We start from the raw sequence: 23,139 nt of genomic DNA, 5'->3' as shown, positions 1-23,139 counted from the left end.
AAATTATGATGGATGATTTTCTTATTTATGGTAGAACTGTAGAAGAACATAATCAACGGTTACAAAAAGTCTTAGAAAGAGCACGTCAAATTAATGTAAAATTTAACAAAGAAAAGTCTGTGTTTTGTCAAAAAGAAGTCAAATATTTAGGCCATATATTTAGTGAAGAAGGTGTACAAGTTGATAAGTCTAGAGTAAAAGCTATTTGTAACATGCCAAGTCCTAAAAATATAACAGATCTTCAAAGATTCCTGGGTATGATCAATTATCTTAGTCCATTTATTAAAAATTTGTCACAGCAAATAAGTCATTTGCGAGCACTTTTATCAAAAAATACTGAATGGTATTGGTCAGAGCACCATGAGTCTCAATTTAATAATATTAAAAAAGTTATTTGTTCAACACCTGTCTTAACATACTATGACCCTAAAAAGGAAATAATTTTATCTGTAGACGCATCGAAGGATGCCATGGGTGCAGTGTTATCCCATGACAAGCAACCCATTGCATATTCATCTGCTTCTCTAAGTAAAATACAACAGTCCTACTCGCAGATAGAGAAAGAACTACTAGCTGTCCTCTTTGGTTGTACTAAGTACCACCAATACATATATGGTCATAACATAACAGTGGAGACAGACCACAAACCTCTCATAACTCTTTTCAAAAAAGCTCTATATGACATTCCCCCAAGATTGCAAAGAATCATGCTTAGACTGCAGCCGTATGATTTAACTGTTGTATACAAGCCTGGTCGTTACTTATATATTGCAGATACTTTGTCTAGAGCAGCATTAAGTGAAACTTGTTTGTCAGAAGTTGATCAAGATATAGATTTACATGTCAATATAATAATGTCTAATTTGTCAGTCAGTCCAGAGAAGTTAAAAGAAATTCAAGAGTCTACAGTCCAAGATCAAACATTAAGTCAAATAATTCAATATTGTCACAACGGATGGCCTGAACATAAGCGTTCAGTTAGTCAGTCAGTCAAATCTTATTATAGTCTCAAAGATCAAATATATGTCATTGATAACGTTGTCTTCAAATCTAACTGCATTATAATCCCAGAGTCAATGAGAGAGTATATATTAAAACTAATTCATTCTGCCCATCAAGGTATAAACAGCTCAATCCGTCTAGCAAAAACTACAGTCTTTTGGCCAAATATGCAAAATGACATAGAAAAATATATAGGTCAATGTAACATTTGTCTATCTTACCGTCGAAATAATAGTAAAGAACCAATTATGCAACATGAGTATGAAAACATACCATGGTACAAAATTGGTATAGATATTTTTGAATTTGAACGAACTAAATACTTAATGGTAGTTGACTATTATTCAAAGTATATAGAACTTGCCAAGTTAACATCAGGCTATTCAGCTAGCCAAGTAATTACACATTTAAAGTCAATATTGGCCCGTCATGGAATTTGCAGGATTGCAATAACAGACAATGGCCCCCCGTTTAATAGCAAAGAGTTTAAGTTATTCACTCAAGAATGGGACATAGAACACATAACTTCTAGTCCATACTTAAGTAGATCAAATGGTTTAGTTGAAAGGACTATTGGAACTATAAAAAATATGTTAATTAAGTGTAAAACTGACAAATCTGATATGTATTTAGCATTACTTTTGTACAGAAATACCCCTAAACAAAGTCAATATTCACCAGCAGAGCTGTGTATGTCTAGACAACTGCGTACAGTAGTTCCTACTGGAAAAGAAAACTTGCTACCTAAGCTTTGTGATATGAATAAAATAAAGAAATTAAATGAAAAACAAAAGTCATACACAAAATTTTATTATAATAAACATACAAAAATGCTTAAACCATTACATGTAGGTGATAAAATCTTATTTAAACACAAACCTGAACACAAAAGATGGGTTCCTGGAGTTATTATCCAGATAGGTCCTGAACCTAGAAGTTATCTAATAAATAGTGAACTAGGACAGTTTAGGAGAAACCGTCAGTTTATCATTAAACAGTCAGTACACACATAATATCATTTTCCACAGCACACAACACAGTCAGTATACCTATAAAGATGTAAACAAAATGAAATTGTTATTTGTTAGTAAGTTTGTTAGTATTTCAATTATTTAAAGATGTAAACAAAATGTTAGTATTTAAATTATTTTTCAGGAAAGGTAAAGGTTCAAAAACAAATGTCAATTTTAGTAGTAGTCTGTCAATGTATCGAGAAAGGCAAAGGTTGTAAACCATGCAGCCTGGATAGTCATAAGTGATTTTCTTGTGGTGTTATAATAAATAATGTTGTACTTGTACTATGTATATACTTGTGTTTATAAAATATAAAAAATCTGTCGTTGTCATAATAATAAAATTGTTAACAGTAAGTACCTAGTGTAAAAAAAAAAAAAGGGAGATGTTACGGTATTGTATTAGTCTGTGATATTAGTCTGTGTAATATCCTAATGTCATCTGTCACTTGTCACATACTTGTCACCTATCGCTGTCTTGATACAATGTCCGTCTGTGTCGTGTGAATGGAAATAAAATCAAATCCAAGAGCATCCATCTTTTATTTGTAACACACCAATGAAATAATGGCATCGTCTATTATAGCCGTTGTGCCGAGTGTGGATGCGGAGTCATACAATGTATCTACTTAGGAAGGAGTTCAGAGTGCATTAGATATCTGTAGATTCTGCGTTTAAGACTTAAAGTCGAAGATATAATATACATTTATAAGTTCTGATATATAACAGGTGAGTTGCACAAAAAGTGTATTTTTGTACTTGTTTGCAAGAATTCGTTTTCCGTAAAACGTAGCAAACGGTTGTTTGCTACATTAATTGAACTTAGCAGATGTTTCCCTTTTCTAACACGTAGGGATGCGAGTGTTCTTGCTTGCAATCGTGCTCGGACGAATTTTAAATTATAAAACGGGATTAAATGTAATTCAAACCTTGTGAGATTTTGCTCAGTGAATATTCACACGCTGTTTTAATTTAAGTAAGATAGCAAGTGTTAGATATCTTAGATACATAAGAAAAGGCTTTTCACGTGATTTTTCACATGCTATCTGTGACTCTACTCTTCTCTCACTGTCTCACTCAACTCTTCTATCTCTAGTTCCTTGTATAAATTAATTTCGAGTGTCATGTTCTGCCATGCTGTCGTAACGCGGCGTATCTGTCCCAGGCCTTACAACGTAAGAAGAGAAAAGCGTACAAAATAACCTCCGGTCTTCTCAATGCGACTCATTTTATGAATGGAATAAGATTTTTTTTGTACGGAACCGCGTCAAATACGTGCTTTCCTTTCTCGACCGTATCGCCAGACGTGCATTCATTTTCGATAAGTCCATTTCTAAATCGATTTATATCGAATGCCCTTTCAATCTAATCTGAATCTTATTTTTAAACTCTTTGGGTTTAAATTTCAGTGCAGAAATTGTAAAGGTGTTTATACATTTGTATAATTTCGTTGAGGTGCAGTGGACAGCCTGGCTGCAGGTCTACATCAGTAAGAAATATAAGAACGCTTGAGGGACGTGTAGATGTGGTCTGAGTAACGAGATTTTGCTGTGTACAGGGTGATTCAATTCGGAAATTAATTATTAAAATATTACATTTATCTTTGTTAGCCCTTATTTATTTCTATTGCCGTCAAAACAACAAATACATAATAGGAATTCCAAAATGACCGCCATGAGAATTAAAAGAAATTAAATTGTTATTTTTTTACGATGGTATGGAACCCTTCGTGTGCGAGTCCGACTCGCACTTGACGTTTTTTATTTTTTCCGATACAAGTGTCCGTGATGCAGTCTAAGATGGAATTGGAAGAGGTAGGTATGGTAGTTTAACTATACCCATATCATTGATCAATTTTAACGTGGCGTCATACCGGGACGCTAAATCACTTGGCGGCACTGCTTTGCTGGTAGGGTGATAACTTACCACGGCCGAAGCCCCCCACCAGACGAGACCAGACATTTGGAAATTATAAAATTCCAAACCCCTGCCGGGAATCGAACCCGGGACCTCTCACTAATAAGACCACAGTGCTTCAGTTTCAGTTTGGGCTTGTGGGAAGAATATTTTATTCCGTTAAATATGATATTAACAACATTATGAAACTTCTCCATTAACTACAAAAACATCCTGTATATTTCACAGTGCAGTAGTCACAAGCACGCGGCCGGCGGCAAAAACTGTTTGGGCTCGTGGGAAGTCAATTACACGATTAGTGCTCTCCCCGCGTACCGGTACGCGTATTATTCACTCCGGTTTTTAATTTAGAGGTCTTAGGTTCGATTTAAGAGCCGTGACAGCCTAGTGGTTAAGATGCCCTCTTCCTATTTGGGAGGTCGAAGGTTTGATCCCGGGCACGGCTTCTAAGTGCATTTTAAGCAATATATCCCTTGTTAATGGTAAAGGTAAACTTCGAAAGGAAACCTGCATGTCTGATGAGTTGTCCATAATGTTCTCAAAGTTGTGGAAAGTTACCCAATCGACAATTGGCCAGCGTGGTGGCCTAAACCCTTTTTGTTCTGACAGGAGACCTGTTCTTAGTAGTGGCCCGGCAATGGGTAGATCATGATGATGATGAGGTTCGATTCCCTTTTGGATGTTTTTTTTATTCATATACAAGTAGACCCTTGACTGCGATTTCACCTGATGGTAAGTAAGGATAGAGTCTAAGATAGAAGCGGGCTAACTTGGCGGGGGTATAGCAATTTTAATGAACCTTCTCAGATCGGTTTCTACATGGTTTCATACCGGAACGTTTAACCGCTTGGCGGTATGGCTTTGCCTGTAGGGTGGTAACTAGCCGCGGTCAAAGGTTCTCACCAGACCAGACCAATTATAGATTTCCAAATTGTCCCTCCATGCCACTGCCAGGAATCGACCCCATGACTCTTATGAGACACCATTCACTCTCACCACTGCGCCAGTTAGGTCATGATAACTAGGTATACGTAAACCTATGGGTTGTAAGATTGATCGAACAATTCATTCTCGGTCCATGGTATTTCCTCAGGACCAGCGATGTCAATATATCTTTCACTCTAAGAATTAACAATCAATATCAATAGAATCACCATGAAAGCGATACAACGAGTACTTCGCTGTACAAACGAAGTAGGTACTTCAAACCGTTTATATAAAAGACTATCAATTACTCACGAGCTTTGCTCTCCAAGGTGTTTATTTCCCAGTACAAACGCCCGTATTACATACAATCCCTCTTAAACTACCGTTACGACCACGTTCCAGATCACGTCCATTCTAACATTCAAACATACAAATCGAGTGTAAAGCCATAATTGTTAATTTCAAGCAAAATGCCCGCAATAGCTTTCGCGTTGCCCTAACTAACGATCCCATTGGTGCATGCCTATCGGGTATCTGCTCTAAGGGTCAGTGCCATGGTATTATTTAACAGAGGTTTAATCCGACATTAATCTGTGACTCATTTAACTAGGGTTAAAAGGGTTCTGGAAGAGCATGCAATTGCACGCTACCAATTTTTTTGTGTATCATTACATTAAGTATGCATTCCCACAAGTTAAAATTCTCATATTGGTGTAAAATAAATAATTTCTATTTGTTCATTAATTTAATCACCAGCTGAAATTCCTAATCCGTTTTCTCTCGACTTTTTGCATACCTGCCAAAGATATGCGAAGATGTGTCTTGAGCTGCTAATAAATGTTTGATGAAATATGAAGAATAACAGCAATAATGAGAGATAAGAAGATGCAAGGAAAAAACTTACTGATTTGTAATGTAGGTTAATACATAAACGTAAGGTAACGTAGGTTACATAAATGTAAGTTCCTCAACTATTCTTATCGATTTTATTCGAGCCATCGAGTGTTATTGTTCTAAAATTGCAGTCATACTAACGTAATATCCGGTTAGTGTTTCCAAATAAATTGATTAATCATTTTCCAATCGAGACTGGAAAGGTAAAAACTTGCCAAAAATTTTCTTTATCCCGGTTTTAAAAACGTTTTTAAGTTTGGTTTTCACTATTTATATCATGGTTTCATTATTAGAGTGACCTATTTCTACAAAGGAAATAAATAGTTAACCTTTAGTTTAACAGCTGATTAACATTTTGGTGCTCCCGGCCGAATCGTGGAATGCACTCGCATAATGCATGCGCGCACGCACGCCGCGACGCGCCACGGAGATCGATGGCTCGTATCGATCCAATCGAGTCGTGATCTCGATTACGTTAGCATTCGAAAGTATGCCCCGGTCAAATAAAAATATCCTTTCTTGTGAAACAACAATTGCATTTTTAATGTGAATAATTTTACATAATTGACCCCCGACCCAAAAAAGGGGTGTTATAAGTTTGACGTGTTTATCTGTGTATCTGTCTGTGGCATCGTAGCTCCTAAACTAATGAACCGATTTTAATTTAGTTTTTTTTTGTTTGAAAGGTGGCTTGATCGAGAGTGTTCTTAGCTATAATCCAAGAAAATCGGTACAGCCGTTTGAAAGTTATCAGCTCTTTTCTAGTTACTGTAACCTTCACTTGTCGGGGGTGTTGTAAATTTTCAATTTACACTTGTATATTTACTTTTCAGTTTTTACCCGACTACGGCAAAGCCGAAAGGAAGGGTTATGATTTTAGCAGTCTATGTATGTATGTATGTAAATATGTATGTATGTTTGTATCCAGATTCTGTGTGTTCCACCGTAGCGCCTAAACTACTGGGCCGATTTTGATAAATGAGGTGTCAATCGATTCGTTGTAAAGGCCCGGGTGACATAGGCTATATTTTATACGAAAAAAATTGGCCAGACGGATGTTACATCAAAAAAAGTGAGGGTCTTAATTTTTTTTAAATTGCTATTGTATCGAGTGGGGTGTCCAACGAAAGAGGAGAAAATTTGGAGTTCATAAATATAAATATAGTTATTATTAAAATATACCAAGCGACAGAAACCCCATTTTATTATAATTATTATTTCTCATACAGCGCCACCTTTTGGCCATTCACGAGATCTCGGTTAGTCGTCGCGTCGCATCAAACGGAAAAGTTTCAAATAAAAAAAAAGTTGAAAACTATAACCCGACTACGGAAAAATGAGACAACTTGAACCCGACTTGGTAGGTACAAGTAAAATAAACTAAAAAGAAAGAAACAAGATAGGTGCTTAGTGCTATCTATCATCGTCTTGAGTAAGGATTCAATACAAATGCCGTGGTCGTGCGTTGTCGACAGCAAAAAGAAAATATTCTAATTTGGTAGACAAATAAAATCATCAGGAATGCCGTCAATCAAGGTTAAGAAGTACGCTGTCGACAACGAACGACCACGGCATTTGTATTGAATCCTTACTCAAGAGGATGATAGATAGCACTAAGCACCTATCTTGTTTCTTTCTTTTTAGTTTATTTTACTACTAAGTCGGGTTCAAGTTGTCTCATTTTTCCGTAGTCGGGTTATAGTTTTCAATTTTTTTTTATTGAAGTGTGAGGTCCGCTGGGCGATGGGTGGGTAAAAACTTCAAGGTCATACTCAGCTTTTACCACTCACTGGGTCTAGAAATTTGAGATTTTAAATGTTGGTTGTCTCTAAACGTAGATTCCTACTTGTGCCCTTTACTTTAGAAATCTCACCAAGTGAAGCCAAGGTGAATCAGCTAGCTTGTGCCCAAGAGCTTTCGTGCGCTAATTCGTGTTCGATCCGTAAACGTATTTTTACGAATACGAATATGAATTGAATACTGATGAGTGGACAAACTCTTTAAGCCTAAATTTTTTCATGATTTTGTTACCATCCCTCTACTGAACACGGGTATCCTCTTAGAATGAGAAGGATTGTGGTTATAATCCGCCACGCTGGCCAAGTTAGGATTGGCAGACTTCACACACCTTTGAGAAAGTTATGGAGAACGCTCTGGCAACGCAGGTTTCTCCATGATGTATTTCTTCGCCGTTTTTACACCAAGTATTTTTTTTCATAAAGGTAAATTTCTAATTGATCAAACTGTATATAGCCGTTTATGTAAACCGCCTTTTATTGTTTTAGAGTTAAGTTTAGTCGGTGTCGCAAAACGGCCAAGGTTCTGAGTCTTATTTAGTGTTCGCAGGTTTCGCAAGGTTTGTTTTAAAGGGCCATAATTATGGCCGAGCTTTGTTTATAAAATTATCACGTTAAACTTCTAGATTATTAAGGCAGTTATGTTTACGGAATCTGAAATGTTATAAGAAATTGCTAATTGTATGTAACAAGCAGTGATAGCCTAGTGGTTAAGGCGCCGCATCGTCGGTCTCCTATTCGGAGTGTCTGGGTTCGACACCGGGCACGCACCTCTAACATGCGCGATTTTAGCAATTAAATACAATACTTACCAGTTGCTTGAGGAAAATATCGTAAGGAAACTCTGAGAGTTACAAAAGACTTTTTTATAGGTTTAAATATCGACAGGTCATTAATTTGAAAACGAGTGATTGTTAATTAGGTAGGTATACGTAGCGAGAAATACCAATATTTAACATGTAATACCTTAAATAAAATAAATAAATAACTCCAAAAATAGGGCTCCTTGGCTATCATCTCTTTCTAATGAACAATAATTACAAACTCTAAGTCAAAATCAAAGTAGGTAGGTACTAATTGTACACCTTTTGATAGTCAGAATAATTGTTAGATTTGTAAGATGATATAGTGGTGATAATTAATTACGTAAACTTAAAACTACGAGGGTTTCAAACAAGGTCTGACATATTAAGTTCAAACATAAGAGTGAAATTGAAAACCTCTCTTTTAGGGTCAGTTATAAAGTAACTATCGAGAGTTGCTAGGTATGGAATAAAATGAAATTGTGGGAACACTGGTTCCACACGGATCAGTGTGAAAGTAACAAAGTAAAACGAATTAAGTACATTTGCGTGCGGCTATCAAGTATAGGATATACAAACAAGCGTCCATTAGGTGTGTCCTATGGCGGAAGAGCACAGGAATCGGTAACAACCTTCGACATCACACGACGGTGCTGGTAGTGATGTATCGCTGGGATTTTATACCGATATCGATAAATTGGTAACGGTATTTTAAATTGGGAAGGCCTATATCCAGCAATGGACGCAAACAGGCTGAGTGATTGATTTATTCTTGACTTGATAATAATATTATGAGCACAGGCACCGAGTTTCTGTCATTTTATTGTTTGTTGTTTCTGTTATTTAATTTTTTGTTATATCTGTTATTTTTTTGTAGTTTTTTTTTTAAATATGGTTATGTCATATAGGTAACAAATAAATGAGAGAATGATTTTATTATCTACTAGAAACCACTGCGACTTCGCTCTATGAAAATATAAGTCCTCTTTATTCCCTTTCCCATAGGAAGTTAGAAAAACCGGCCTTTTCTTTGTCTACATTATACTTAAAAGGAACTTCTGCAAAATTACAGCTTTCTTGGTGTAATGTAAGGGTTAGGTCTGGTTGATGAGTTAGTGAGCTAGGACTTTTGTTTTTTATATATTTAGACTAGCTGATCTGCCCGGCTTCACCCGGGTGGTATTTGATATAATTACATATTAGATAATATATGATAGGCCATATTATGTGCCTATGTAACTTCTGGATAAAGTGGCTTCTTTCTAATGGTGAAAGAATTATTAAAATCGGTTCAGTAGTTTTTTTAGTGCTGATGCCTAATAGTTGCCAGAGGCACTAGTCATGAACTAAAGCCTACCATAAAATGAGTTATTTGTATTTTCTATTTCAATTTTACAACTAAGTAAGTCATCAGAAAATGTTGATAAAGAAAATTGGTATAAAAGAATAGTACATCAAATGAAAATTTAGACTTTGCCTCCTGTGAGGATTGAACTCACGACCCCTGGTTTACGAGACCAGTGCTCTACCACTGAGCTAAAGAGGCTGATGTAAGATGCGCTGAAACACTTAGTTATAAGAAATGAAATGATGGAATTATAGAGATTCTAAATACTTATACTACACTCGATAGGTAGGCAGGTTAAAAAGGTTCTGTCATTTCAAATTGACGAGTATCTGATACTATTATATATTCAAATGCGAAAGTGTATCTGACTGTTTGTCTTTTTTTCTGTCTAAATTTGTCTGGTAGCTTTTCACGGCCCATCGTTTTTACCTTTTATGACGAGGTACAGAGATAGCTTGTACCCTACGAACGGACTTAGGCTACTTCTAATCCCGGAAAATCAAAGCGATACCGTGGTAGGTACCTAATTTCAATAAACCTAAATCCGCATGGACGACGTTGCGGGTACCATTGATTTAGTATAAGATACCTTGCACCTAGGAGACCGATATAGGCTACTTTTTATGTCAGAAAATCAAAGAGTTCCCACGGGATTTTTAGAAAACCGAAACTATATACTACAGTTATAATAAATAAGAAAGGTATGTCTTGTAAAATATTCTATGTTATAATAATAGAATCTAAATAAATAATAGGAAAAGTTGACTGACTGACTGACTAATCGATTGACTGATCTATCAACGCACAGTTCAAACTGTTAGACAGATTGGGCTGAAATTCGGTATGCAGACTATTATGACGCAGACATCCGCTAAGAAAGGATTTATGAACATTTAACTTCTCAGGGGGTGAAAATAGGTATTGGAAATTTGTGTAATCCACACAGACAAAGTCATGGGCAGAAGCTAACTATTAAATACTAGCCGATGCCCGCGACTACGCCCGCGTGGATTTAGGTTTTTTGAAACCCCGTGGGAACTCTTTGATTTTTCGGGATAAATAGTAGCCTAGGATATTATCTATCTCCATTCCAAATTTCTGCCAAATCCGTCGAGTAGTTTTTGCGTGAAGTAGTAACAAACATACACACACACACACACACACACAAACTTTCGCCTTTATAATATTCGTGTGACTACTATAAAATAATCTTAAGCCAGCGTCCATCTTTAAATAAAACCACAGTTCCCTGGACGTAGTCACGTCCGTAAAAACGCATTTAAAGCAGTCACATTATTAACCCCCAGCTCGTTCCACCTAATTGAGACGGCCTGGCGAACCAACTAAGATTCCCGTAGACCCTAAAAATAATTAAAAACTCCGACCATTTAACCGTGGTACGTTAAATCTCATCTTGGAAGCTAGATAATTATCCTGGCGACACTCCAAAGCGTCGCGCTCATTTCAATTAGGTCTCTTAAATATTCAATGTCTTTAAAATAGGCTGCGCGATCGCCTCACCCTCTACCGGCGTCTAGGAGTTACATTTAGAGGTTAACCGTTAAGTTTGGTTTTTACGACTTGAGTTTTATGAGTAAAAGTCTCATAATAATACTGATTTTGGGTAATAAACGCTGGGATTTGTTTGGTTTATGCGAGTTTTGTGGTTCAGTGCATAACCTTTTACCTTTACGATATGAGGTTTTGGTATACCTATTAGTGGTAAGTACTAATAAATTATTATATGTACTTTTCTCTGCCATTTTGGCAATTGTTTTTCAAGTTTTTGTATAAGCCCTTCTTGAAATAAACCTACCTATATCACAAATTGTGTTTGTTATTGGGTTTATCCTTCAAGCATACCACGCCAGCAACGGATTGAGTCGATGCATGTATAATTGAGGTATTTTTTTCATGCGTATAGTTAAGGTCTTAACTATACGCATGAAAAAAATACCTGTGTAAAAATCTATGTCACTCTCCAGAGTGACATAGGTTTTTACACGTCTTTAGGCAAAAATATAGGTACCTACCTACCTATTAAACGTAAAATTGTGAGATTTCGATTCCTAGGTACAAGTAGCACGGATATGACTATCCTACTTATATACCGTTGCCATAAATACCTAACCTCTGTATGACAATGCGCAAACTCATCTATCGGATATCTGTTCGTCGATATGATCGACTACGTATCGATGTGCACGCATCGATAATAATAATTGGCGGGTGCGCGGGTAATATCCCATCACTAGACGCACGAGGACTGATTATTATCATTGTATCTATATATTATTTAAACCATATATTTTACATTTTGTAAAAAAAACTGCAAAATTAAGTGATTTCGACTGTTAGTACCTACTGTCATCACTATCCTACATACCGTTGGCATACCTAACCTCAGTATGACAATGCGCGATTTCATCTATCGCATATCGGCTTATCGATAACGTATCGATGTGCACGCATCGATAATTGCTGGACGCGCGCGGAATGTCCCATCACTAGACGCACGCGGACTTGATGATCATTGCTAGCGCATGCTCTCTATAAATAATATGTTGTAAAACGATTTTCGATAGATTAATCTGAATCGTGCGCGCGGTCGTGCGCCGCCGGCAGAGGGATCTATTGTGGATCGATAGTGTGCTAGGAATGTCAGGAAATGCCTACTGTCTCTTTTATTTTGTAGACGTTTCTTGATCTGGAACATATAGATTTTAGTATATTGTGTCATAATCGAACCCAAGGCTTCGCTATTAATAGGTTTCTTTCCTCAAATTCTAAACCTTCCTCTACCTCTCATGCCAATCCTTACGCTTGAATCATGAATACACAAGTGTAAATTGATAATTTATAACACCCCCGACAAGTGAAGGTTACAGTAACTAGAAAAGAGCTGATAACTTTCAAACGGCTGAACTGATTTTCTTGGATTATTGCTAAGAACATTCTCGTTCGACCTTTCAAACAAAAAAAACTAAATTAAAATCGGTTCATTAGTTTAAGAGCTACGATGCTAGACAGAATACACAGATACACACGTCAAACTTATAACACCCCTCTTTTTGGGTCAAGGGTTAAAAATCAGTCAACGTATTTCCTTGAAAAGGTAACAGGCAGATAGACACACTTTGTATGGATATGTATGGATAGTAAACGAGGTTTTATAACAACAATAGCCTTTTATGCTTCACATGCCTTTTTGGACGCCGAATGAAAAGCTGTAAGAGAGTTAATGTCTGGTTTAAATTTAAAAATAAGGTCTAGTAGATTCGCAGGTCTGCAGTGGTCAGCGCACGCGTGTCCGTACGTAGAACGTAAATGAGCGCTTGTGGGAATGTCCGCTCGGGACTGTTTGCTGTACGCCGTCCGGACGGCCGGACAGACAGCGTTTATCTTATATAGAGCACGTTTGACCTTTGAGACATGCATGCAATCGGTTGACTTGACCATTGCTAGATGATCTACCATTGCATAGGGATAGGGAACAGTGTGCGGTACCGCTTATTATAACTGGTACTATTATAATTTAAGATAAGACCCGAAATGAGGAGATCCGCATTAGAACCAAGATCACTGACATAGCCCAAACTATTAGCAAGCTGAAGTTGCAGTGGGCAGGCCATGCCTGTCGTAGGGGCGTTGGCCGTTGGAGCCGGAGAGTCTGAGTGGAGACCGCGTATAAGCAAGCGTAGTGTGGGACGCCCTCCAACACGATGGACTGCCGGTATAAAGCGGCTGGCGGAAAGTGGCTAGATGAGGAAGGCTGAGGACCGGGTGTGGTGGCACACATTAGGGAAGGCCTATGTCCAACAATGGATGTCCACAGGCTGAAGATGATGATGATGATTATAATTTAACCCACATATTATTTGGTGAAGCCTCAATAGCCCAACATTGGGTTGGGTCGGGTTATGTTGGTAATCCGTAAGATCGTAGGTTATAATTCTACCTTGCATTATCGTACTTAATAAGCATTACACTATTATATTCGCGCTACATAAATCTGGTAGATATTCAAAATACTTGCCTTAATATAACTACTAAAACCATCAAAGTTATTATAACTAAGTATACTTACAGGTAACTTACTTATAGGTTTCTTTGATGGTTTTACCTGTACAACTAACGTTAAAATAAAACACTTTTTTTTTTTTCTCTTCTGGCTTTACAAAGATTAGCCAATGTCAAGTTTGTAGTTATTTGTAACAAGTTAGTTAAAATATACAAGTATGGACCCCGTCTGTGCCGGCACTCGCCGACATAGGGTAAATCCGGGATAGATGCCGCAGCTGGATAGTTGCCCCATTTTCTAAAAACCTAACTTCGCAAAATCGCAACACAGCGTTAATAGTCTAAACCGAGAGCGCGTGCGCCCCATGCTCAGTGCCCCGCAGACCATCGCACGGGATTGATGTGTTTAGCTCGTGCGTGCGATTATCTCCGCGACGAACACGACGAATGCTTCAAAGTTTCAAACGTAAGTATTTACTGTTACGTATCTTTTTTATGTAGTAATAAATTCTGTTTTATTTTTTTATATACATATATTGGTTAATTAACTATATATCTACTTATTAATAATTACCCTTTTGTATTTAGTTAATTCAAAAAATAAAAGGGCATCTATCCATAACAAAAAGGATAGTCGCCCCAATTTTTTGCAGTATAGATGCCCTTAGGGGCATCTATCCCCCATAATACTATACATTATATGATAGCATATTTTTAAAATTACTTTTTTTTTATTTTGATATAATTCTTATTGCGTTTTCATATAGATCTCTACTGATGGTTTGTAATGTTCTTTGGGGCTGTATACCATCATAGTGTTGAAAATATATTTCAAGTATTATGTTGTTTAATGAATGTGTATTTTTGTTTGTTTCTACTAATCACAGTTGAACCATGCCACGAAGATATAAAAGAAAGGAAGGAGTACGACCTCGAATAGTTTCTTGGACTACAGAGGCATTACAAAACGCTTTTGATGAAATGGACAAGAATATCATGGGGATAAACAAAATATCCCGACAATTCGGAATTCCGTCCAGAACATTACGGAGACGTTATGCTGCTAAAAACAAAACAAAATTAACATTGGGTTAGTAAGTACATATATGAATGTAAGCGGGCACTTAAAAAGTGTAGATCGGTATTTTTTTCCTACACTGAATGTGTTAAAATATAGGTAGATATAGGAAGATAACAAATATAATATAAATAATAGTAGTTTGTTCCGCTTCTACTAAATAGATAATTTATTGCAGCCTATCTATTTTCTAAACATTTTCTTTAATTTTCATTTTAATTGCTTTAGGAAAACATCCTATCTTCGGTTTTGAAAATGAGAAGAGGCTAGTAAAGCATATTTTGAAGCTTGGAGAAGCAGGATTTCCTCCAGACAGACGATCCATACGAATGCTAGCCTACCAATTTGCCGAAAAGCTGAAGTTAAAACATAAATTTGACCATGAAAGCCAAAGGGCTGGAAATGAATGGTGCAAAAGTTTTATTGAACGAAATCCAGAGCTGGCTATCAGACAAGCTGAGGGTTTATCTGTGGCTAGAGCTAAAGGTCTTAGTAGAGAAGAAGTGAATAATTTTTATGAACTTTTGGCCAAAGTCATGATAGATAATGGCCTTTCAGATAAACCGGAAAGAATATTTAATATGGACGAATCAGGTATTCAGTTGAACAATAAACCCGGAAAAGTTATCGCCAAGAAAGGCGCAAAGGTCGTTAATTCAGTCACATCTGCGGAGAAAGGTGAAACCATGACAATAATTGCCTGTTGCAATGCGATTGGTAATTTTCTTCCACCGGCAGTCATAATAAAAGGTGTGAATAAAAAGACAGAATTTGAAGATGGACTTCCACCGGGCTCAAAAGTTTATATGAATAAAAAGTCCGCATATATTAATACTGAGATTTTTTATAAATGGCTAACGGAACACTTCATTCCCCTCAAACCGCAGGGTAAAGTTCTACTTATTTTAGATGGACACTCATCACATTCAACTGCACCAGACATGCTACAAGCTGCAGCTGACAACGACATAATTTTATTATGTTTGCCTAGTCACACAACTTCAGTTCTGCAGCCTTTAGACAGATCGGTATTTGGACCTCTGAAAACATATTTCAACCATGAAACTAATCAGTTCATGCGCATGCATCCAAACAAAAAGATCAGCCGTTACAATGCTGGAGCGCTTATACGCAATGCTTGGCTTCGCGCTACTACACCTGCAAACGCTCTTGGTGGCTTTAGAGGTAGCGGAATTTATCCACTTGATCCGAATGCTTTACCAGATACAACATTTATAATATCAGATATTGGGTTGAGCAGACAAAATGCGGGCGAATCTCGTGGACCTGATGAAGGTGATCCTCAAACATCAAGAATCCTGCCTCAGACGTCTTCTTTGTCATATCATCATCCAGAGCTGGACAATACAAGTGAAACTGTGGAACTATGTGTGCCTGTCGAAGCTGAAAGGAGAGCACAAACACCCCTACCACAGACGTCTTCATCGACATGTTGTCAACTTAATCCCGTTAATGAAAGAGAAAATATTACTGGATTAGACCAAAATAAGACACCACCGAATTCGATACTGGCTTCAGTCCATAGGGAATCTCCGAGTATTTTGATTGATCCTGAAGTTTTAGAAGATATAAGCATTGTTGATATTGGTGACGATACAATTGAACAGTTTCTAGCTGGCATAGAAGAAAAGGAAACGCCTTCAAAAATTCTGGTCCAAGCATCGCCAATACCTCAAATACCCTTGACTATGGCTAAGAGGACCAAGCAATCAGCAGATATTCTAAATTCAAAAGAAAAAATAAAAGAAAAGAAGAATATGGCTGAGAAGAAGAATAAACGAGTTAAACCTAAATTAGACAAAAGTAATAAGACTGAGACTACCAAAGAAAAACGAAAATTTAAGAGTACAAATAAAAAAACTAAAGAAGGTAGTGATAAAGAAAATGATACAACAGATAGTGATAGTGAAGAAACACCCACAACAACATACTATAAAACTAGAGGGAAAAAAACTCAAGGTTTGCCTGTAAAGAAAACAAAGAGGGATAACCAAGAAAGCCCAAAAGATACAGACGATAACTATTATTGCATAGAATGCTTTGATAGCTATCAACACACGAAGTCAAAATCTGATTGGATTCGGTGCATATCGTGCCAGAAGTGGCTGCACGAAATTTGTACACTTTTTAGAAATTATTGCTCAAGATGTGGCAAACTGAAAGCCCTTTCTAATTCGACCTAAACTAAGGACAACATTTAATTATGTTGATTTTTTAATTTCGTTAAATTTTGAAAATTTTAGATATTAGCTTTTTATTAAGAATTTTAAATATTATTTTTAATATTACCTTGCTTGTCTGCTTACGCACATTAAAATTTAGATTTTTTTTCTTAAAAAAATGTTAATAAGTTTAATTATTTTTAAGGATACCATTATAAAAATTACCTAAATAGTACAAATAAAACATATCAAAACTATGTATTATACTTATTTCAATCTATAGGGCGTCTATCCTACATCACAGGCATCTATCCTCCTCAGTATTTTCATAGTGAGGCATCTATACATATGGGTAGGCATCTATCCTCAAAAAAATGAGTTTTCAAAAATTCAATTTATGCAGAATCTGTTATTGTTAAATCAACAAAAACGAGTCGTATTGCTAGTACAAAGATCAAACTTTTAATATTCATGGAAATTCTTTATGAAAAACGTACAGTTTGAAAATTAGAAAGCCTTTTCAAAAAGTGGGGCAACTATCCCGGTTTTACCCTACGCACGGCACCCCTTTAGAGCGCTTTCCAGTCAGTTTTAACAAAAAAAACACTCCAAAAAGGCAGAGCACGCCCGGCAGCTAACACCAACACAGAAGAAGTCCCAATAAAACACTTCTCTATTAATCTTAAACTGGAGAGTATCCTTATGATCATGATTAAATAGCTCTCTTGGAAACATCGCGAAAACTATAAAGGAAACTAGAACGGGCAGTATCCGTATCAAAAATTCCCTTTACACTTTCTTAACTGGATACTTTAAGCCCCATAAAACTTGAAGCGTGCTCCACATAAGTTTCGCCTTCTCTCCTATATAATGTACCACGCAAACTTCACTAACACACAAAAATTAACCATTTAACTCTTATGTTCAATGAAATACGGTAGAAATTTCAATGTCTTTGGTTTTTCCAAGTGCAAAGTTACAAAGAAGTGTAAAATATACTCCTGTTGTAGTATAAAGACCATAAACACTAGTGAGTATGTACTGCATCTTTATCTTTGTGAGACTACCGACCGCCTGTAGCTTGGTTTCCGTGTATAACAATAAATTATATGAGAAATATAGGTGGAGTCCTTTTAGGAGCAAAATGTGGTGTAAAGTAGTCTTTGCATTGTGTTGTGATAAAATAAAAAGCCAAAAAGCCTTAGTTTTCGTGTAAAAATGTGATATGCTATGTACGTTTAAACGCTTTTTTAAAAAAATAGCCGAATGTCGTGGTAAACTCTTAAACTTTAAAAATAATAATATGTGTACCTACGATAATGAAATTAGTATTAAAATACGAGTAAACAATGACTTCTATGAATTCTTAGAATTTATTAAGTAGAGAGTTTCAGGGGTTGCCACGATACTAAGTGTCTGGCAGTGCATGACGTGATTTTTAATACTATTTCGAAGAAAATTTACTAAGGATTTTTTACACCTTTATTACCTGTTATTTCACAAAGCCGCCATAATCCAAACTTCATAGCCGCGGACCGTTCCTCCCTGTATAGGTACTTATATGCGCAATATACCTACCTACTCAGTGTGTCAAATGTCAATACGCAGCGAAACTTTTAGCTTTTATAAAACAACGATGGTCTTGCACGCGCTGGCTCTCTCTCTGTCATTTAGTATTGACGGGACATGCTTTCAAAATGCAGTAGGGAACTTACAACAAAACTTTTAGGCTTACACTAGCTGATACCCGCGTGGATGTAGGTTTTTTAAAATTCCCGTGGAAACTCTTTGATTTTCCGGGATAAAAAGTAGCCTATGTGCTAATCCAGGGTATAATCTATCTCCATTCTAAATTTCAGCCCAATCCGTCCGGTAGTTTTTGCGTGAAGGAGTAACAAACATACACACACACACACACACATACAAACTTTCTCCTTTATAATATTAGTGTGATCACTGACAGGCACCAAATGCCACTTGCATTTGACGCTAGGTAGTCTATTAAACACCTATTTTACTTTGATTTCACGTCACCCATAGCTCATAATATTTGATATACCGTCGATTCAGTGTCAAACCGAGAGTTCCCTCATTCTAATTCACTCTGCGAGGAATGGACTTCGGGTATCGCGGTTAAGTTGTAAAATTATAAGGGCCAAGTTATACAAGTACTGCAGTTCCAACAGTCAAGTGAAAATCATATCAAGTTTCAAATACTAGTTGCACTACATCAATGTCAACAATCTCGGGCCTTAACGGGGCTCTCTCCGTCACTCGCTTCATACAATCGTAGTTCCAATTTCATTTGAATATTAAGCAACCAAAGTCCATGAAATTTTGCAGACATATTCTAGAAACTAATATCTGTGTCTGTGGTGTTTTAGATTTTTCGAAAAATATGTAGTTTTAAAATTACAGGGGCTCAAAGATTTGTATGTAAATTTTTAAGACCGCGTAACTTTGAAACCGAATATTTTAACAGAAATCTGGAAAACCACAGACATAAATATTAGTTTCTGTCTGCAAAATTTCATGGACTTTAGTTGCTTGATATTCAAATGAAATTGGAACTACGTTTGTATGAAGCGAGTGACGGAGAGACCCCTCTTAGTGCCCTTTTCATATCAAACGCCACTAAGAACTTACAAAACAATTCAAACAATACGTTTAGATCAGTCCAAATCGATAGCGGAACTGCAATAATGCTAATGCGTAACCGTAAAATGACAGCAGATGGCAATTAATGATAGCACTCACTATGCACTAGTAGACGTGCCGGACAATGTAGGGTAGCTGACACTATTCCGAGAGCGTTCGATAAATGATTGTACGAAGAATAATTCTAAAATTATCGAATGGTACACAAAAACGTAAACATAAACATAGATCTACCTTTAAAAAGATATACTCTATATCATTTTCATCAACCCTCGCCGGCTTACTAACTGACTAAGCTCAGATATCCTCTTGAACGAGAAGGGTTTGGCCATAGTCAATCCCGCTGGTTAACAGATTGGTTAACAGGTGCGGATTAACAGACTTCACATACCTTGAGAACGTTATGGAGAACAAGACATGCAGGTTTCCTCGTGAAGTTTTCCTTCATAGTTAAAGCAAGTGATATTTAATTGCTTCAGACGCACATAACTCCGAAAAGTTAGATGCTCTTCATACTTAGAGATCAAAATGTCAAGAAATAATATTAAAATTATAATGTAAGCTAACAAATCGACATCACACTCTAATTTTTTTTACATAATATCAGTTGAGATTGACTGTATTATTTATACGTCGTGTCTATTCGTTACAAAAGCAGAAGAAAAGAATCTAAGCTATTCGATAATAATAATTATATTAACTATTCGAAAGGCTTACAAAATAGCTTTCTCTATCCATTGCACTTGTGTGACAAGACCTCATTATAATTAACTAGTGTTTTGCTCGGTGCGCGAGCTGCTAAAGCAGCTCTCGTGACGTGGTTAGGTTAACTTTATTATATAAAAACAAATTTATTTATACACAATTTACCCCGAAAATCCCATAAAATGACACCCATTTCTATTTTTTGTAGAAAATGTAAGTCCGCCATCTTGCATTTTAAAATAAATGTCGTTATCAAAACCAGCAACCTGGAAAACTCTGAAAACGACATCCATATATTTTTTTGTAAAAACGGGGTAGTTGAGGATAATAGGGTAGGGTGCGTGGGTGCGCGGACCACTAAAGTGGTCCGCGAGCATGCAGAGTTTTTTTCACCGAGTAGACCTGATCATCTTTTGCCAAGAAACCACTCTTCCATCTTTTATACTTTCCGAGATAGACACCGACGAAGTTTGTATGGCGGCCATCTTGTTTTTCCAAATTTTTCCACTTTTTCTATTAATCGTTTACTACATTCTTCAAAGATTGCGAGTTTCAACGAAATCGGTTGGAAAACAAAAGAGTTGCAAAAATCATATAGGCCGCCATCTTGTTTTTCTGAAATGTCATAATTTTCCCCTACTCGCCTTCCCCACCCGAACACATCTCCCCTACATTATTGTATCGTTTTCCGTCTCTTTCTAGGAGAATGAAACATTCAATATTCGCCATACATTTTCTATGGGAATAAAAATTCCGCCATTTTGAATTTTTTTTCTACTCAACGAATAGATCTTCGGATTCTCTTCATCTTGTGCCATGAAACCACACTTCCATCTTTTATACCCTCCGAGCTGGACCCCGGCGAAATTTGTATGGCGGCCATCTTTTCTTCGCCATTTTGAATTTTTTTTCAGCTTTTTGGCAATTGGATGACGTCATGAATGACATTTGCTCGAGCACCCCCCACCTATCTTCAATACCTTAAGCGGGCCCTCCACCCGTCTCCGAAACCCTCAATCATCAGCTCTCTCCATAATTTTGGCTTACTAAGTTTTTGTTCTCTATACGACACCATCAGTGAAAAAAAAATTTTTCATACAAAATTTTACAGGAGTTTCTTAGTCTCGAATCTCGAAAATCTCCCCAAAAGTGGCAACACCGGTTGCATATCTCCATACTGCCAGCCGAGATACACAATCGATTCATACATATTGACTTTCCAAAATGTTGCCAACTGCCTCAAAAACGTGATCAAAATTTCGAAAAATTAAAAAAAATACAAAATGGCCGCCAGCTCGTTTCACAGAAAGATTTTACACGGTTTCATAATTTTCCTATTAACTACAGGATATACCGCTCCCGATGACGTTTCAATCTTGCCTCTCGCTCGCACCCACGCGAAAGGGGATACCGTGAAAAAGACCGTGTCGAAAATCACTTTTACTTTGATAAATTCCAGTGTTGCCAGTCTCTGGTAACAAAAGTACCTAAATGTCATTTGCACGAGCAAAACACATAATCGCTCATACTCGGATTTTGCGAAAAGTCCGTATTTCGATTTTTTACAATTTCCCGAAAATCTTGAAATTTCCCTAAAAATGGGGTAATTTTTTTCCTCCAATCTATACCTCGAGCCTATACGTACAATCGCTTCATGGAAACCAAAACGGTCCGATGTTGCCAACTTTGAGATATTTAACTTTTAAAATTGCGTTTTTTCGTACCTCTAACATAATGACCGCCACGACAGCCGCCATCTTGAATTTTTAAAAATTACTCCCATTTTGTCAAAATAGAGGATAATCGTCGGCGAAACCAAAAAAAAATATTATCCTCGATTACCCCGTCTCGGATCTGTGGCGCCGCGGTTCGGGGTCGAAAAATCAAAATTTTCAAAACGCTGCGGCTCGGCCGCCATCTTGTTTTTCCAATTTTTTCTACATTTTCTATTAACCGTTTACTACTTTCTTTAAAGATTGCAAAACTCAACGAAATCGGTTGGAAAACAACGGAGCTGCAAAAATCATCTCGGCCGCCATCTTGTTTTTCTGAAATGTCATAATTTTTCCCCAGAGGGTTCCCGAAACCGAACACAATTCCCCTACATCATTATATCATTTTCCGTCTCTTTCTAGGATTATATATATATTTTTATTATTATTAAGATTATAACCCAATTTATTTATTAAGATACACAATTCACCACAAAAACCCACAAAACGACACCCATATCAATTTTTTTCTTAAAAAGTGCATGTCCGCCATCTTGGATTTCAAAATAAATGTCGTTATCAAAATCAGCACGCTAGAAAACTCTGAAAACGACATCCATATCATTTTTTGTAAAAACGGGGTAGTTGAGGTTAATAAAGTAGGTGCGTGGGTGCGCGGACCACTAAAGTGGTCCGCGAGCATGCAGAGTTTGTTCCACCGAGTAGACCTTCGGATCCTGATCACCTTTTGCCAAGAAACCACTCTTCCATCTTTTATAGCCTCCGAGATAGACAACGACGAAATTTGTACGGCGGCCATCTTGTTTTTCCAATATTTTCCACTTTTTTTATTAATCGTTTACTACTTTCTTCAAAGGTTGCGAGTTTCAACGAAATCGGTTGGAAAACAAAAGAGTTGCAAAAATCACGTCGGTCGCCATCTTGTTTTTCTGAAATGTCATAATTTTTCCCTACTCGCCTCCCCCACTCGAACACATCTCTCCTACATTATTGTATCGTTTTCCGTCTCTTTCTAGGAGAATGAGACATTCAATATTCGCCATACAAAATGTATAGAAACAT

The 23,139-nt window shown here is 36.8% G+C and overlaps 1 protein-coding gene and 1 non-coding gene across 3 annotated transcripts in view; one reads left to right on the top strand and one right to left on the bottom strand.

The window, feature by feature from the left end:
- The window catches only part of LOC123873689, a 28,122-nt gene extending 10,595 nt beyond the window's left edge, over window positions 1–17,527 (top strand). Inside the window, exons 2-4 of one of the 2 annotated variants that reach the window (XM_045918669.1) lie at window positions 1,186–1,197; window positions 13,974–14,810; window positions 15,027–17,527. In XM_045918669.1, coding sequence (XP_045774625.1) covers window positions 14,615–14,810; window positions 15,027–17,002 — 2,172 coding nt within the window. In that variant the 5' untranslated portion in view covers window positions 1,186–1,197; window positions 13,974–14,614 and the 3' untranslated portion in view covers window positions 17,003–17,527. The remainder of the gene's footprint in view (window positions 1–1,185; window positions 1,198–13,973; window positions 14,811–15,026) is intronic. The other variant, XM_045918668.1, reaches the window with a different exon arrangement.
- Trnat-cgu lies at window positions 9,827–9,898 on the bottom strand. The gene has a single exon. It is a non-coding gene; the product is annotated as a tRNA-Thr (tRNA).
- Window positions 17,528–23,139: the final 5,612 nt, after the last annotated feature.

This window comes from Maniola jurtina, chromosome 17 (genome assembly GCF_905333055.1).
Source record: "Maniola jurtina chromosome 17, ilManJurt1.1, whole genome shotgun sequence".
In the NCBI taxonomy this organism is placed as follows: Eukaryota; Metazoa; Arthropoda; class Insecta; order Lepidoptera; family Nymphalidae; genus Maniola; species Maniola jurtina.
This window is presented reverse-complemented; position numbering and strand designations above follow the sequence as displayed.